The 16,758-nt window shown below is 38.0% G+C and overlaps 1 protein-coding gene across 2 annotated transcripts; it reads right to left on the bottom strand.

Annotated features, from left to right (window-relative positions):
* Nucleotides 1-2,996: 2,996 nt before the first annotated feature.
* On the bottom strand, nt 2,997-16,636 carry USP1 (ubiquitin specific peptidase 1). Of its 2 annotated transcripts, none has more exons than XM_068953390.1 (9): nt 16,485-16,636; nt 15,789-16,036; nt 14,520-14,643; nt 14,053-14,160; nt 13,352-13,512; nt 12,087-12,802; nt 10,812-10,982; nt 9,445-9,646; nt 2,997-4,599 (listed from the first exon to the last, which is right to left on the bottom strand). In XM_068953390.1, exons 2-9 carry the CDS (start codon nt 15,956-15,958, stop codon nt 3,867-3,869), a joined length of 2,385 nt encoding a protein of 794 aa, XP_068809491.1. In that variant the 5' UTR covers nt 15,959-16,036; nt 16,485-16,636; the 3' UTR covers nt 2,997-3,866. The 2 variants fall into 2 exon arrangements, with proteins under 2 accessions (XP_068809491.1, XP_068809490.1); XM_068953389.1 differs by having other exon boundaries at nt 16,306-16,497.
* Between the last annotated feature and the right edge of the window lie 122 nt (nt 16,637-16,758).

The raw sequence follows: 16,758 nt of genomic DNA, 5'->3' as shown, positions 1-16,758 counted from the left end.
GACTACTTTTTGCATCCCTCTTTCAATTTAAAACATAATTTCCTGGGGAAAAAGATATGAACAAAAATTTAAGATTTAACTAAGGTAAAGCTTGCATAGAAAGCATTCTTTACATTCTTATGTCAGAAAAATCTGTTGTAAAGCAATTATTTTGGCGGCTAGTAGAGCACTTTCAGGAAACCTCAGAATTGGAACCGAATATGCAACTCCTGAGTATAATCCCTCTTATTTCTCATCTGTATATTGAACAAGGCCCCTTGGAAAAAGTGGTATGTGATTAAACACAAGCTTCTATCGCTCTATAAATGCACATATATATATATATATGCATATATATATATATATTTCTAGAGAGAGAGAGAGAGGAAATAAATATATAGAAAATATATAGTTTTTTTACACACAGGCACTTTTAAGGTTGCAGTCACAATTATACATCACCATTTCTAACTTACGAATGTTTGACTTTTGAAACCTAAGTAGTTTCTGTGTTCGTTTCTTGGGTACATATTCCTAAGTTGCCAGTTGGTGTTTTTTTTTTTTTTTTGGGGGGGGGGGGGCTTCCTCCTGTTCCATTTCTGTATCTATAGTTGCAGCAACCACCCACCCTCTTGCATCAGGGAGAGGGTGAGTAGGTGGGCATGTGTTTTTATTCTTGGTACTTACTTCAAGGTATTGCTGAATGTCAGTGCAGCTTGTAGCAGATTATACTTTCTCCCGAGCAGGGATGGAACAGCACCATGTCTTGGAGCCACGGCTGGCCGCAGGCTGAGGCTCCTCGGCCCGCAGCGGGCCCGCGTGGCACCCGGCAGGATGGTGCCGGGACACCGGCTGGCACCAAAGCATGTTTTGGGGAGGGTTGTGCTGCACCACAGCGTTTCACTCTTTCTCAAGAACTCTCTTGTTCCAAGAGCTCCAGAGCCGTGGTGCTGCTCTGGTAACCTAACGTAGCGCTTTCCTCCGCTTGGTAGGTCTCTGTTTCCCGTGAACACAATTACTACTGAACTATTTTTTTTTAGCAGGGTTTATAACACAGGAAGCTTGGCAGGGAATTTTTTGCACAAAGGAAAACTACTCCTCTAATCTAATCAATTTTCTTTTCTGTGAGACATTTCAAAGGCCGAGTTCAAAGCCTGGAGGTGTTAACAAGGCTTTGAAAACTATACAGAAGTCTTGGACAATCGCAAGGGAAATGTCAGGGGCTGGTAGCTTTGCAAAAGATTTATATTCGGACTTGCAAAATATAAGAACCGACAAAGGACAAAAAAAAAGTCCTAATAACCCTAGAAGAATGAAACAATTTACAGTAGTCCTTATATACTGTTTGTTCAGCTATGAAAGTGTCTATTTTCATCCAGATCTTCAACATATATCCTTTAGTTTCACTGGCTAGCCCCATGTCAGTGTAAATCAGAATGGCTTCTCAGAATATATAGCTCAACAATTAAATAAAATTGAAGAGTACTAATGTGGACAGCTAAATAGGGCAGTCAGGTTTTGTTTTCAGTTGCAGCAAACTGTAAGACCTATAATACAGGACGTCAGTTACTGTTGCAAATTATTAGTTAGGGAAAAGGTAGTGCGCACATTAATTGAGTAAGTTTCCAAAAAAACCCCACCACGTTAACTTTTAAAATCACACCTATGCAGAGGAGAACTTTGTTCATTCAGAATATTCTAGCTGGTCATGTTTTGTGCTTGAGTACTTAAAAAAAAAAGGGGGGAGGGTTCTCTAATGTCATATAATAATATAACAAAGGAAAACAGCTGGGTCTTCTGTTGATTACACTGTAACCACTATTTTGTTACATATAACATTATTTTGTTTCCATGGAACATTTCCTCTTCCTACAGTTGAATGAGAAATGTTAAGTCCTGGGTCAACTTTGGAAAAATAAACTTTTATTTGCAGGCTGAAATTGAGCAAAACCCATACTGCAGGCAGCAGTAAATACTGCATTCTGTAATTTGATTTGGTGGTCCTTGCAAGGTAAGATTACTAACTTTTTTGGTGATTTTTATGTAGATAATTTCTTGTTTTAGACTATGAAATTATTTATTGTGGGGACAAGTGCTTTGCAGAGGGAAGGTTCTCAGTGAGTTTGTAACTCCAGATTTTTTTTTCCCCCTCTACAAGAGATACATATTAGACACCCATTCAGCATGCATTTATAAGCAGCTCTAAGTTTAGTCCAGCCTTTTTTACAGTTTTTTATTGACTGTACAGTCTTTCTACACTGAAGTATATTTTATTGATACATCATGATTTGGGGTATACAGCAAGAGTGAGGTGTGTACAAATTCAAAGGTCCACTATAACATGGAAAACATATCAGAGGTATTTTTCATGAGTTACTCAGTGTTTGTACTGCATTATAATAAGATAGTCTATAAAAATGAGTACTATAGAATAAAGGGCTTTTTTCTGTAAATATAGATTATTTTGTACTTGAAAAAGGTAAAATATATCCTGAAAATGGGTATAGTTGCATCTTGTGACTATCTTTCCTAAGCTGTCTGTGTAACAGCAATTCAAGTCATTCCATCTGTGCTATGATAGGAGAAATAATACTCATCCTATTTTGCACCATGTTTTTTAAAGATTTTAATTGTCCACTGTCTGCAGGTTATAGGATGTTCCTTAACTTTTTAATTTCTAATACATAATCTAGGATTTTAATCTCTAGTATTTAATGGCAAACACTGCATTCATTTTTACAATAATCTGTTAGCTTCCCTTTCCCCTTGCCTCTGAACCTTACTGTAACCGTCAAATCTTTTCCAAGTGGAGCAGGCTACCTTTTTTGGTCAGCCATTTAACTGTACAAGGATTCGTTAAAAACGATGTTATATTTTTCTATCATTCTCAGCTCTAAATTTCTCTAAGATATATAACTTCCCAAGCTTCTTGTAACTAAGCCCAACCATTTTCACTTCCAGCGTTTTTTCTCACCAAACACAAAAGTCTGATCTAGCCATCTCAGACACTCAGTGCATATCATAAAATTTCTTTATTTCATATATACATTCTTAACAAAGCATCAAGCCAAATGCTTTCGTTTTCCCACATTTCAGTGAGCTCTAAATACAAATTAACTGTTATAAGATCACCACTAAATTCCAAATCCACCCAAACAGATATGCAAATTAGAGGGCTTTACTCTTAGAGGTACAAAATATTTTAATTACACTACACGCTCCCCATGTTTGGAAGTATTAGTCATACCTATTTACACTTTGTCCATTTAACACCTAATCAACAAGATGTAAATTAGACCATTCAAACATTGCTATTACGTTCAGTTCCTTCCAATACGCTGAATAAGGTTACAAGACCCTTTTCTTGTGCTTTGAGTTGCACTGAGCTCTATAGAACTGGATAAAGAGAATGTCATCAGTAAACCACGTAGATTACCCAAAGACTAGATATGAAGTATACTTCCCAAGTTACAAAAATACACAACTTCTGGATGAAATCTGCTAGTTAATATACATTTACTCCAGAGTATGAATACAAATAACTTTTATATATATATAAAAAAAAGCTAATAATACAAGAGGCATGTCTGACAACTAGAGTTGTGTTAAAACCACTACCGTGTATCATAGGCATCATTTAGGAACTATACAAATTTGTATTTCTAAAAGGTAATATCACTATTATCCAGCATAGAAGTTATTATGTGAGTTAAAGTTCTATGACATGGTTTGTTAATTCAAGTTGAGCCACTCCCACAGAACAAAGACCAGAAACATTATGATCCAGTAGCTTCAAAAACAAACAGCTGTTTCTTCAAGGTAGTTTCGATGCAAATCAGACCAATAGGTGTATGCAAATCCCTAATATATACAGTCAAAATACAGTATCACTCTACAATTTTCTTATAAAACAGCAGGTAAGGAGTTGATGTAGATGATGATGTTGGAGAAAGAGAATTCAGGAAGTCTTTTTCTTCTGTAACCTTCACTTCAGAATCATCAAAAAGCAACCACTTTCCTTCATACTCTTTCAGGCTCTGTAATACATACAAAGCTTTGTTTTCTAGTCCACTGAAAGCAACGCCATTTTGATCACTGTGTTCTGAATTGAATTCCACATTTCCGTTTGTACTGCTAGACTCAGAATTTCTGTTTTCGGTAACTATATTAAGAAACTTATCAGGATTAGCTGGTTTGTTGTTGCACAGGTCACAGTCAGGCTTACTCTTCTGTCCCCCAAGAAGTCCAACAGCTTCCATGTTCTTTTTATTCAAAACTTTACCAGCCTGTGCATTTCCATTGACTCTAAAAGAGACTTCACCATCGTCGTAGTCTTCGGCAACAGTTCTTGCTTCCTCCTCATTCAGTGGTTCTGGTTTAATCATTTCATACATTTGGTCAGTGATGAAGTTCCCCTTATCTAACTCTAGACTATTAAGATCTGTAATTTTGACAGAGGCTGTGTAGTGTCCACTGCTAATTGTAATGCCACTGTGCATTACCACTGCGAATAATCCATAGGTGTCATTAGTTGGTTTTGTGCTCCATTCTTCTAGTGACAACTTGAGAGGCGTCAATAAGGGAGTGTTTATCTTGGATAGCCCACCATAACAATCAAACCTTTAGAAGAAAAGCAAAATTAGACCTCCTGCTGCATTAGCTTACAATACTGCTTTAAGTGGCCCATACATTGTGTCTACGTTCTTTTCCTTCTATTAAAAAGGCATAGGAGATCTGAACATAAGCAAGCTGGAAAATGAGCAGCTTCTTATTTTATCTGTTTCAGGCTTCCTTGTTTAGTAAAGATTTTTTTCCAAGTATGTATACTGTTCAACCTTACAGCCTAACTGGTGTGTATTTTAACTACTTAGCAGTCCCCCCTTTTTCTGAAATATCAACTGAAGTTAAGTTTTAAATAGTGACTAAAAAAGGAGTTATCTTAACTGTTCAGTGCTTTCACTTCCTGCTTTCCACATTTGGAAATTCTTCAACATCCAAGGTACAGAGTAAGCAGGTTTTTTTTCCAAAACCTTTGTAAATTTATGTTAAATAAATGAATATAAATCTATTTTCCCTTCAAATAGCTCACTCAAAAGTGAGTATTTATCACTCAAAAAACTGGGGCTTTGCTATAGTAATTTTTCTTCACGTCCACTTAAGGCACTGTAGTGTATTTCTAGCACTATGCAAATGATGGTAATCTAAGGATGGTTATTCTTTTCTTACTACTAGGGAGCCTCTACTAACTGTCCTATGTTACACAGTTTCTTTTACGCAATTATTTAGCTGACTTACTTTGGAAAAGCATCTAATATTCCATAAATATTTCGCATTTTGTTCATAGCACACAAATTTACAGTGCAAAAAGTTTAAGTCTTTTCATTACAGTAAAAATCTAAAAAGTTTGGAAAGAAAATAGAAATGCTGGAACTTAATCAGCTGTTTTACATTATTGTGCATTAGTTTCTTTGAACAATACTGATCTTACATAATTTACATATTGCTTCAGCCCAGTCTAATTAACCCTTGCATTTTATTTAATGATACTTTATAGTGTCCTAGTGATGTTTCAGTCTTGCTCACCTATTAGGATGTTGTTGGGGAAAACAGGGATAAACCCTGTAAAACTTGGGCTCCAAAGAGCTAGCTAGCTAGCTAGCTATTATCCAACTTGTATTTTATCATAAGAAAGGAATTAATTATTTTTTAATCCAAGGGAAATGTATATCGGGCATAACAATGTAAGCATAACTGGAGTAACAGTATTATTCTTGTTTTTCTGGCTTTAGTTTCAATTCTGCTGTGCTTTTAAACATGTAACTTAATGTTCACAGCCAAAAAACCCTTATAAACATAAATACACTTACACACACACAGATGTCCTCAGTCACTCAAGTCTAATTGAAATCTCATCTCATTTTAGACCTAGGCTTACCATAAACATTTGACTAAACCAAAAGAAACAGAAAAGAGCATATCATCAGAAACACAGCAAAACTTAAATCTTCTGAAAATCCCTATTATTACTAGCCAGCGGTAGAGATATTCAGAAGAGAGTCAAGAAACAGAGAAACTGTTTACTGATATTCTAGATCAAAAATCCAGTTCCATTCAAGCACACTATGACAATCATATTGACATAAAACATTAAAAAACAGGCTCTACCTTTCTTCTGAATGAGATCCAGCATCAGAAAGATTTGGAGAGGAGGAAATAAGAGAGGAAATCTTTTCCTATTAGCTTTATGTTCTTCTTAATGATAAGAATCTGAAGACAGAAAAATTGCATGCCAAGTACTCTGTCTCCTCTGACTGATGCACAGTAGTTCATACACAACAAACTTGCTTTCTGCAGCTACATCTGCTGTGGTCATACATTAGTGGAACTTTACCCACTGTACTGAATTAATACCTCAAATTATTTTAGACCCTTAAAGAATTAGACTGTTCTACTGCAGCTCTTCTAACACATAAGGATGCCAATACTCCATATGAAAAAGATTCCCAATGGCGTAAGCACTACTTTTGCTAATTAATGAGTGTATTTCAAAACCTTCAGTAAATCTTTATTAAAAAGAAAACAGAGTCATCTGCCTTTACCTGGTATCATTTCACAAGTCAAAAATCTAGTTTTCTCAGCAATGCCACCCGTTAAATTTGTACTGTAGAAATGCTTAATTAGGTGTTATCAGTTAAACATTCTCTTAATAGTTTACCAGTCTGAGCACCCATCTCTACTTACAGCTTACAGAATCTTGCTTTTTTTCCCCCTTCAGACTTGCTGAAGAAAATTACTCATTCCAAGGCAAGTAAGTATTTACACTGGCTGCTTTATTTATAAAGAACCACTTTGCAAGCCAGCAAAGATGGAGCAAAGCTCTATTAACTGCCAGTATTTACCATCACTGCTTTCTGCTTCATTTCTCATCATCCTTGATAGTATTCTTATTTAAAACTCAGATGTCAGAAAACTCAAGCAGAGCACAAGTGAGAAGCAGCCAAGGTTTCATAATTTGTCTTGGCGCTAAGAGAACAGTGATATGGAGATTCTTAGCTTAAGGGACAGCAAAACAGTCTTTTTATTTTTAGGGTGAGCAAACTATTGCAGTCTCATCTATGAGGAGACTAGTATTTTTACCATAAATACTACAAGTTTACATAAGTCAACTGGGGGAAGCTCCATCAGAGCTCATAGTTCAAAACCCACTATAGTAAGAGTAAGCCAGTACACTACAGAGGAGTGTAGTATTTTGGTTTACCGTTCTTGGCTCTTCCCATTTGATTTGCAGCTGTTTATTAATCCCAGTGTATACGTTTAGAAACAACATGGGTTTGCCTGGCATAAAACGCCCAAGCCAAAAACTGGGAAACAATCTTCTAAGCAGTTTCAGCTTCATCACTGACTCCAGTACTGGGTCTGATTTTTCCACTCTTACTTCCTTAATCTCTGGCTACTAGCACTTGGCAGAAAATGCATGACATGATTCAAAGGACAAATAAGGAAGACTACAAGACTGGGTTCCAGTCTGACCTGGATAAAATAGGTCTGAATATTTTGGATCAAGGACTTGAAGATTTCCGGGACAAATGGAGAAGTTATTTGGGAAACGTCTGGTTAACCTGCAAATACTTCCTCACAGAAACAAAAAAGAAGCAAATGTAGGAACAACTTAAGATCCATAATATTCAGGTTTCCTTTTAGGTAGGCATCTCAGGTTGGTTTTTTTGGATAGCCCATAACACTAGGATTCCGTCTCACATCAAGGGCTACTCAATAATAGCATTACAAATTTTTAATGCCTGACTTAAGTTGGCTTTTCTCTGCCTTATCATGACAAAGAATCATCTACATTATGGTCCTATGCTAGTGTGTAGGAGAGGTGTTAGCAGGCATGTGCAGACGTTTCCTTTCCACTCTGTCAGACAGCTAGATACTCCTAAAAACAGATACTAAAACCAGGCAAAATGAGAATTCCACTTTTAAAAAATCTTAGCAAGCTACCCTTAAAAATACCTTAATATAATCCTTGAAAATTGGGGTTATTTAAAAAAAAAAAAATCAGATTTATATTGACTACAGTTGTTATCAGCACTTGTTTACAGAGAGCATCCTGTGACAAATCATCTGTCAACTTGTATTTTGTATTTGTATAGTGCCAAAGGGCCTATAAGTTTTAAAATATATTATAAACGAAATTCCAGTGAAGACCTAATGCAGTAGACTTTCTACTGTCAAGATGGCTTTGAAGGTCTAAACCCAGCTAAATGCAAGGCACAGGGAAGTTGGTGTATACAAGGCCAAACGAATTTGTGGCGAAATGACAGTGTAGATCACAAAGGAGCTCAGTTCATTTTCAGAACTACTTCTAATCATCCGAACATCCTAAATTGACATGGGGTTATAAAATACAGAACAGGCTGCGGCAGTCAAGCTGCGTTAGCTCTCTTCAACAGATGCGAACTAGCGATACTGAACCACCACCACTGAAGTTTTTCTTTTGCTGCATCCAGCAAAGTTAATGCAGATAACAAGTTAATTTTCAGTAAATACGAGGAAAAGTTGAAAATACAGGCCAAGTCTACAAATGCTACTAAAATTGTAGTCACTCTCAAAATGCAATTAGCGTTGCAACAATTTTCTAAAGGATGTGGGGGGACATTTCATAGTGTAACAAGTTCATCCTGATAAGGCATAATGTCATTTTTAATTATTTCTCCACTGAGATTCAAACAGTCTACTGCAAAATACTGTGCATAAATTGCCATGGCATTGTTCTATTTGTGTACAGTATTGTGAGGTTATAGGGCATGTTTGTTTGGTTTTTGAAGGAAATACCTTTATTCATACTTACAAATTTAGGGGAAAAACACTCTTAATCTCTTTCAAAAAATAAGGATTTCTACACTATGCAACAAACTGTCATTGCTAAGCAGCTGAACGTTAATGACTGATGCTGTTGTGTTTTAAAGGAACGGATCTATTTTTTCCTGTAATGTTAGATCTTTAAAATGTTTATCACCTGATTTTTTTTTCTGAATTTTAATACTCCCATTCAATTGGGGACTGAAATACTACTAGCTCTGACCATGAAATTCAGTTTTGTGCTCATCGCTTCTTCTGCTAAAGTACTTAAACCTTCCTCTAAATTTGTGCAGACTGATGATGTTAAAAGTAAACAAAGTTTTACAAAACATTAGGATTTCAGGCTGTGCTAAGAATACAAGTAGAACAATTTTTTGCAAGAAGCCCCTTGAAAGTATATTTTCCTGAAGACAATTTCAGCCACTGTCTTTAAAAGTAAAAATGCTTTATGAAATTAAGGGCTGTGTCTCACTGATTTAAGCTGAATTCAGTCTAGAAGTCTGTTCTCATTTTTAGAATATAAAAAATAGTTTCATCTCTTCTGATAAGACTTCTCCTTTAACAGCACACTGTTTCATAGTATAGCGCATCTGTAATACTCACTCTAAGCCACTAGCAGCAAAGCACTTCAAATGAATTGTTATAACTTCAGGCATTTTATCAAATAAAAGGCTGCGTTCTGCTTCTGTGTAATGATGACAGTTTTCACAGAAATATTTATCCTCTCCCACAATCCTTTCCACTGACGCAAACTGTGAAATTGCCCATTTTAGAGTCTTCATTTCTGTTTTTGGCTCTGGAGAAACTATAAGAGAGAATCATTACATTCACAGATGCACTTATTTACATTTCCAATGCAACCCCCACCAGAATTCAATATGCATGTGTACACACAAACACACATACACAGAGTTAAGACATGTTCAAGAACAGTAATAATACTGTAAAGAGTACTCAATCTGTATGAAAATTTTTCATTTTCAAATCTTTGAATGTTTCAGGAGATGATAAAAATGTCACTAATGGATTTTTAATCAAGTTTCTCAATCTTACTTGAAATATACGGTCTTCCTAAAGATTGCCTTCAGAAGGATCTGTACTAATTCTGTTGACACATCTAGAAATTGGATACATGTATTTGAGACCAAAATTCGACTCAAGACAAACTTCCAGAATTATCAGAAAGCTCCCTTTCACTTGTTTCATTTCACCCTGCCAGCTTTGCACTATTAATGACAGCACCATCTACACTATCGGTAGCGTTTTGCACACACATAGAACACACCCACACATACACACTTAACTCAGAAGTCCCTCAGCAAAGCAAGGAAGGCAAAAATAGTAAAACCTGCTCCAAATTAAGACCATGGGAACTAAAATTAGTTCTTGCACTACATTTGAAAATATGTTAACTGTCACAATGCTTACTGCATCTACTTTTGAAAATAGCTATGAACTAAGTATATATCACTAATATTTGTGAAAGATATCAAAGGATTTCAGAGTTAACATTTACAAGCAAAATATTTGGCATTAAGGTAATGACAGTCTAAAGAAATACTGAAAAAACCTTTTAAAAAGTGAATTTACAGAAACTACTTATTTCTGATTTAATTTTTTTTAAGAAAAATTGCAAATATTTTTTCTGCTTTTTCTTTTGTTTATAAGAATTTCCCCATCAGCAGATCCATCTCAAGGAAAATATCTATTTATAAGCAGAAAAGCATGCACATAAAATATTGTAAGCAGTTACAGGCTAAAATCTAAGGCAGCTTTAATATTGCCTGCATCTGCCTACATTATCAGTGCTGTGTTTCTAAAGTTAATCAGGACAAGAGATAACAGAACAGCCTCTAATTTTAACCAGCACAAACAGGAGCACTGTTCCTTAATAAATATGGCACTGTCCTTTAATCAACGGCTGTCTGAAGCAGACACATACATCTCAACCCTTTTCCGTAATTACTTACTTTCAGAACTCTCCTCAGTTTTAGAAAGTTCATCTTCTTGCACTGGGACACTGATGTCCTGAAAGTCTTCTCTTCTTTCAGTAAAGCACTCGCACTCCAAGCATCTCGTTCTCAGTACTAACTGGCCCTGGAACAGTTTCTCCACTAGTTCAAAAATGGCCAGCTCTGCACCTACAGAAAATATATGCCAGATTACTCATCGAGATGTATTTTATTCAAAAGGTAATACAAAAACTGGATGTTCTTCATGGAGAAAAATCTCTGTGTACAGATATGACCTTTTAAGGATTAAAGATAGGAATAAAAAAAAAATAGTGTTTATTATATGCAGCGTTCACAGTGTCAGCTGCTTGATACTGACTAAGGAGCTCTGTTAAGAGCAGTCTTTCTCTTGGCCCTCAAACAAGTTCTGCTTTAAAATTAGATTCTTGTTTTATACTAGAAGTATGACAGTGTCACATTCTGGAAAATTTGGGGGGTTGTCTTTAATGCAATGTCTACTTACTAGCATTGACCTTTATGCTCCTTGCAGGAGATTAACACTTGTATTTAGCCTCTACTCATCCTTACTCTTCTCCTCCAGCACTTTCTGAACTCTTGGCCAATTTTAGTCAAATCTGCTAAAGAAATTGAGATCTCCAAGATTCTACATGCCTTCAAAGTTTTGTAAAAATTTGCAATTGGATCAGAAAGAAGGTTCCAAATTAGTAACTGCTACATTCATACTGAAGCCCTTCCCTTCAACAGTTATCTTGGTTTTTTTGACGCTAACGTGCATACCTGCCAGGCAGTTAGCACACATAATAGATCCTGCTTCTTTCCTAGTCCTTGGGAAGGCTGAAAACATGGAAGGATTGGGGAACTGGGAGGGAAGAAGGAGATATTTGGTTTGTAGGAATTTAGGACACACGTCGGCAGCCAATCAGGTTTCATTCAGTTTGCCCCTTACAGTAATCTTCTTTTACATCTTGAATTCACTTGCTATTTCTAAGGATGACAAAAATTAGTGAGAAAATAAACTCAGTAACCTTCCGACTATTTCACATTGTACAATGATTCTGCAATGTTAGAGAATGCCTCTTAAGTTCTAAGTTAAAGAGTTCTATATTAAGAAAATATGCATAGAATAAGTGCTCTTTGATAAAAATCTTTCTCAATTCCTGAAAACATTATTTGGTATTTAGAGAGCTCTTTGCTATGCAGTCTGAAGACTGACTTCTCACACGGTAATTTCCTAATCCTACTGAATTTAAGCCCATACAGATGTTTACCAACCTTCCTTATTTGGTTCTTTTTCAGTTCCTTTTTCACTGTGGCTTTCCACAGGAGATGCTGGTTCACGATATTCTTCTTTAATAATGTTACCATTTTCACACTTTATGGATGACTCTTCTAGCTCACAGTCATCGTATTCTTTCATTGGGTCTTTGGATCCCAAGTTTGTAGTTAACCTTCCCAGACTATAAAATTTGGACAGAATACTAGGTTGTTTGCATGAAGATTTTAACCAGTTTAGCCTAAGCCGTGACTTTTTCTGTGTTGGCTTTGCACTCTCATTTTCAGTGGAACACTTGGCAATGGCATCAGTTTGATTTTCAAGCTTTTCTCCTGTTGCTTTCCTCTTTGACCTGGTTTGTCTTTGATTTTCTTCGGCATTTTGTTCTTTTGATACTTTGGATTTTTTCTTTGCGTTGCCACCCTCAGCATCGCTTTTTCTTTTCCCATTTCCTTTCAGAAGTTTATCTTCAGATCGCTCTCCAACATGGCTACTTGGTACGCTATTCTCCTCCTCAGCAGGACTGCTAGTTCCATTGCTGTCAATATTTTGGTTAAGTTTTTCCTCCAGTTTAGCTATAGGCTCTTCCACAGGCAGTTTGTTCAATTCTTCCTTCTTCAGTAGCTGACATGTTTCTTGAATGTTACCTAGGATACACTGCAAAACTTCTTGGGCATCATGCTGCAAGTAGCCTTCATACATAGGGTTGAGCTCTCTATTAAAAGTAAAAGTATAAGCAAAACAATGAAGACTAGCTATTTATTCTTTGCTAACTAGCCAATATGATTTGAGGTGTAAATTAGGGAAGTTTGCATTTAATAAAAACTAAAATACACACACACAGGGGAGAATCCTCTCTGGGGCTAGACATATAAGTCCTGCCTGTCACAAGTAGTTATGGCCTGATGCAGAAGAGCATATAAACCCATTCAGTTGCAATCCAGTAGTGATCCTTCTTCAGTCAGTGAGAATACTTACATACTCTAAGTTAAAGTACTGTTTTAAATTCACTGCTATATTTATGTTCTTACCAAAAATAAAAAATAAAAATAAAAAAAAAAAATCAAGATTTACTTCCAAATTTATTATGTCAAAGAGGTAACAAAAGAAACATGAATCTTCCCTTGGAAACATAGAAAAACTTACTTCCTAAAATATTACCCCAAATTTAAGACTATCTACCTAAAGTCTCTAAGGCTGTATTGTACAATGACCTCAAAACTTTAGGTGAAAATTCTGACAACGTGTTTAAGATAATATGTACCTAAGGGTATTTAGTAGCCTTCGTGGCTGAGTAGCAAGTTCATCTGTGTATTTTTCTGGATTTAAGAGAAAGCTGGCTTGAAGCTGTTCAACTGAAAGAATCAACGAGTGCAAACTGCAGATTAATTCGTAACTTGCCAGTGGATCTTCTTTACAACTTCCCTGTAAAAATAACGTTAAAAAAAGATTTGGTTTTGTCTGTAAAAACAATTTGAACATTTTAACCTGCCCTCACTCTGTTACTTTTCTAACAGACATTTGCAGAATTTGTCTGCTCTGGGAAACAAGTGATTCTCAGTCAATATATTGCTCTTCTGCCAGCAGAAGACAAATACAAAAGCCCAGGAGACTGCTCATTTTAAAAACCCAAAACAGCCATCTCTGGCCAAACAGCAATTTCCATCCACTTACAAAGAGTATCATAATTATCTTAACGTGAGAAATATGGTGAGATAAGTTTAATAGAAATTCAAAAACCTAAGACGTCTGCTTTCAAGCTTTACAGGAACTCTGAGGAACAGCATCAAATTTGAATATAAATCCAAAACAATTCAGTATCTTCACATTAAATGGCACTGCAAAAGCCATACTGCAAGTCTTCATATAAATACAGAAGAAATCAGTGAAATGTACATTATACTCCTGGCATATAGCCTCACTTGCACAACGGCAAGTAAAAGAACATGCCGTGAGAAATATTACCTTTTCTGATTTTTGCTCTCCTTCATCCTTCAAAGATTCTTTCTTCTTTGAAATGATATTATATAAATGCTTTACTCCAGTTTTAAAACCAGGACAGAAATATAACACCTGAAAGCAACAGTTTAAAACAAGGTAACAGGTGATAAAGTAAGAAGTTATTCAAAATATATATCCACACTTCAGCTCAAACTAGCGTTGCATCTCCTAAGGCTACTGCACAGCACTCAAAGGTACAGAATTATTCATGGCAGGGAGGTGGCCAGAGTATGTAAATTGACAGATTACTCAATCAAGGCAATCTACGGTGCACATATTCCCTGCCGTATCATCTTTTTTTTCCACTGTAATTACACTCCCTCTATACAATATCTAGACATCATCTAGATAATGTCCAATTAGGAATCTCATCTGCTTGTACATAATCAAAACAAAATTGTTTTTTTAAAAGCCCCTGAACACGACTTTACCTGAAGTACGCTGTTAAGGTAACAAGTGTTACCTAGATTGTTCAAGCCCACAAAAGGCAACATGGTGTCCTTTTTCTCACAGCTAATGAGTGACGGAGGCTGTGCTGCAGGAACAACCTGATCACTATTAAATAGAGAAAACAGTACATGAGAGAGAATTTTTAAACATTAGCCTTTCTAGTACACATGCAATTATCTCTCCTGGCCATCTACCATTTCAGAGTTACCTTATAAATTAGTGACTAATAAACATAAATCAAAATTGCGTTAAACTGTTTCTGAAGGCTCAGTATGGCTACCCTATGCACTCAAAGACAGACCCACTCAACTGAAACACTTCTTTCTAGCAACATACACAGAAATAGACAGGTTTACAAGAAGCAGGCAAATCTGTCATTAGTTCCAATACATATTTTTTGAACAAGACCAGGAAACTGACTTAAGGAACTAAAACATTCGTCTTTTGAACGCTCTTTTATGCTCTTCGTCTACTCCTAAGGCAGCACTAAGATAAATGTGCCTAGCACATATTTTCCTATTACTACCTCTACTCCAGATTCATGTCATATAAGTTCCTGAAAACAAAACAAAAGGGTAAAGACCTAAGAGAGGAACCTGGCACATTACATCAGTGTTAATGTGCTGTTACTTGTAAAACAGGACCAAATCTTACTATCTTAAATGCATTTGTAATCTGCCATGATGAGGCAATTTTTCTTTTTCCCATTAAAACTTTTGCACTACTTGCAGCGAAATGAGTTGACAGACTCACTCAAGGCTTGAAACACCCTAATAAAAGTTAGTAAGTAGCATAAATGATGCTTTTACTTGTAACAGAAATAACATTTTAAAAACCAGTACTTTTCACTAAAACTAATTTTGCAAAAAAACAAAACAAAACAAAACTTTTTTTACCTTTTAAATAATGCATCAGAATAACTACCTTCTAATAATGTGAAATAACGGGTAACTTCCTCAAGTTATTAAAAAGTTTTTGCCAACTAAACATTCATAGTGAGGCAAGTTGATTCACTTGTTTTCTTAGAGGTCTCAAGTAGGAGTTATTTCAGTCCGATTAACCTGGGTCTAGGGTTTATATGATACATGTTGAAAAACATATTGAAGCAAGAATATAAAACTTAACAGATGGATGGAACAGCCATCGCTCATCCATTATATTAAACAGAACTCTCTGAATTATTGGATTATTTTTTACATCGATCTACATCACAATCAGAAATTCTTATTCAAAACGAAACTCTTACATACATTTCAGAGCCTCTGTATTCTGAGCTCTTTTGTTCATTTTCTTGTGACTCTGTAAAATCCAGTGCTCTTTTCGCTTCCTTTTTTTGGAAAAGCTTCAATGAAAGCCTGTTTTTCTTTGACGGGCTCCCTCTCGAAAGCCCGTTACTGTCACTCGGTAACACACCTGGCATTTTTCCTCCCTCACAAACAAATAAGGGCAGGGGGGGATAAGAGCAGCCCGGACAGAAAGCTGCGAGCGGCAGTCACACCTGTCAAACACACACACACAGCGTTACCGACTTTCGCGGCGGGAAGCGGCCCCCGCCCGCCCGTCCCCCCAGGGGCCCGGGACGCCGCCGCCGCCCCGGCCCGCTCGGGAGGCCCCTCGCGCCGCCCCCAGCCCGGACCGACCCGACCCGGCCCGGCCCGGCGAGCCTGGCCCCGGCGCGGCGGCGGCGGCGGCAGCAGCCGCAGCCGCGGCCCGAGCCCGCCGCCGGGCGGGAGCGGATCCCCGCGGGCGCCGCCGCCTCCTCCTCACCCGCTACATCTTCGCGCGGCCCCGGCCGCCGCCGCCTGCCGCGCGCCCGCCGGGCGGGGGGCGCTGCCCCGGACACCCCCTCCCCGGTTGCTATGGAGACCGCGGGGCGCCCCGGCGCCGCGCTCCCCACAACGGGAAACTTGGCGCGTTTTCCGCGGCGCCAGGACCCGCGCCCTCACCCCTCCTGGCGCCCAGGCGCTTGCAACCGCCTCGCGCAAACGCCGGAGCGGAAGCCGCCGCCGGCACCCGCGAGGCCCGCGGGGCCATGGCGATCGCGAGCGGCCCGCGCCCCAGCGGCGTGCGGCAGCCGGGCCGGACCCGCGCACGGGCCGCGCCGGCAGCGCACGGGCCGCGCCGCCGCGCCCGCAGTCAGGCAGCGCGGCGGGCAGCCCGCGGGGTCCTGACTGGGCGCGCGCGGGCGCTGCTAACGGCCTGGCCAAAGGGCTCGGGCTT

This window comes from Struthio camelus, chromosome 8, assembly GCF_040807025.1.
Source record: "Struthio camelus isolate bStrCam1 chromosome 8, bStrCam1.hap1, whole genome shotgun sequence".
Lineage (NCBI taxonomy): Eukaryota > Metazoa > Chordata > Aves > Struthioniformes > Struthionidae > Struthio > Struthio camelus.
Note: the sequence above shows the minus strand (reverse complement) of the source record. Positions and strands in the feature narration are given on the sequence as shown.

Bases quoted from the DNA above. Each gene is read 5' to 3' on its own strand.
- USP1 (XM_068953390.1), bottom strand. From the start codon at position 15,958: ATGCCAGGTGTGTTACCGAGTGACAGTAACGGGCTTTCGAGAGGGAGC. The intron at 14,644-15,788 runs GTATGTAAGAGT...TCTATTTAATAG, and splicing joins GAATACAGAGGCTCTGAAAT to TGATCAGGTTGTTCCTGCAG. The intron at 14,161-14,519 runs GTAAAGTCGTGT...TGTTGCTTTCAG, and splicing joins ACCTTAACAGCGTACTTCAG to GTGTTATATTTCTGTCCTGG.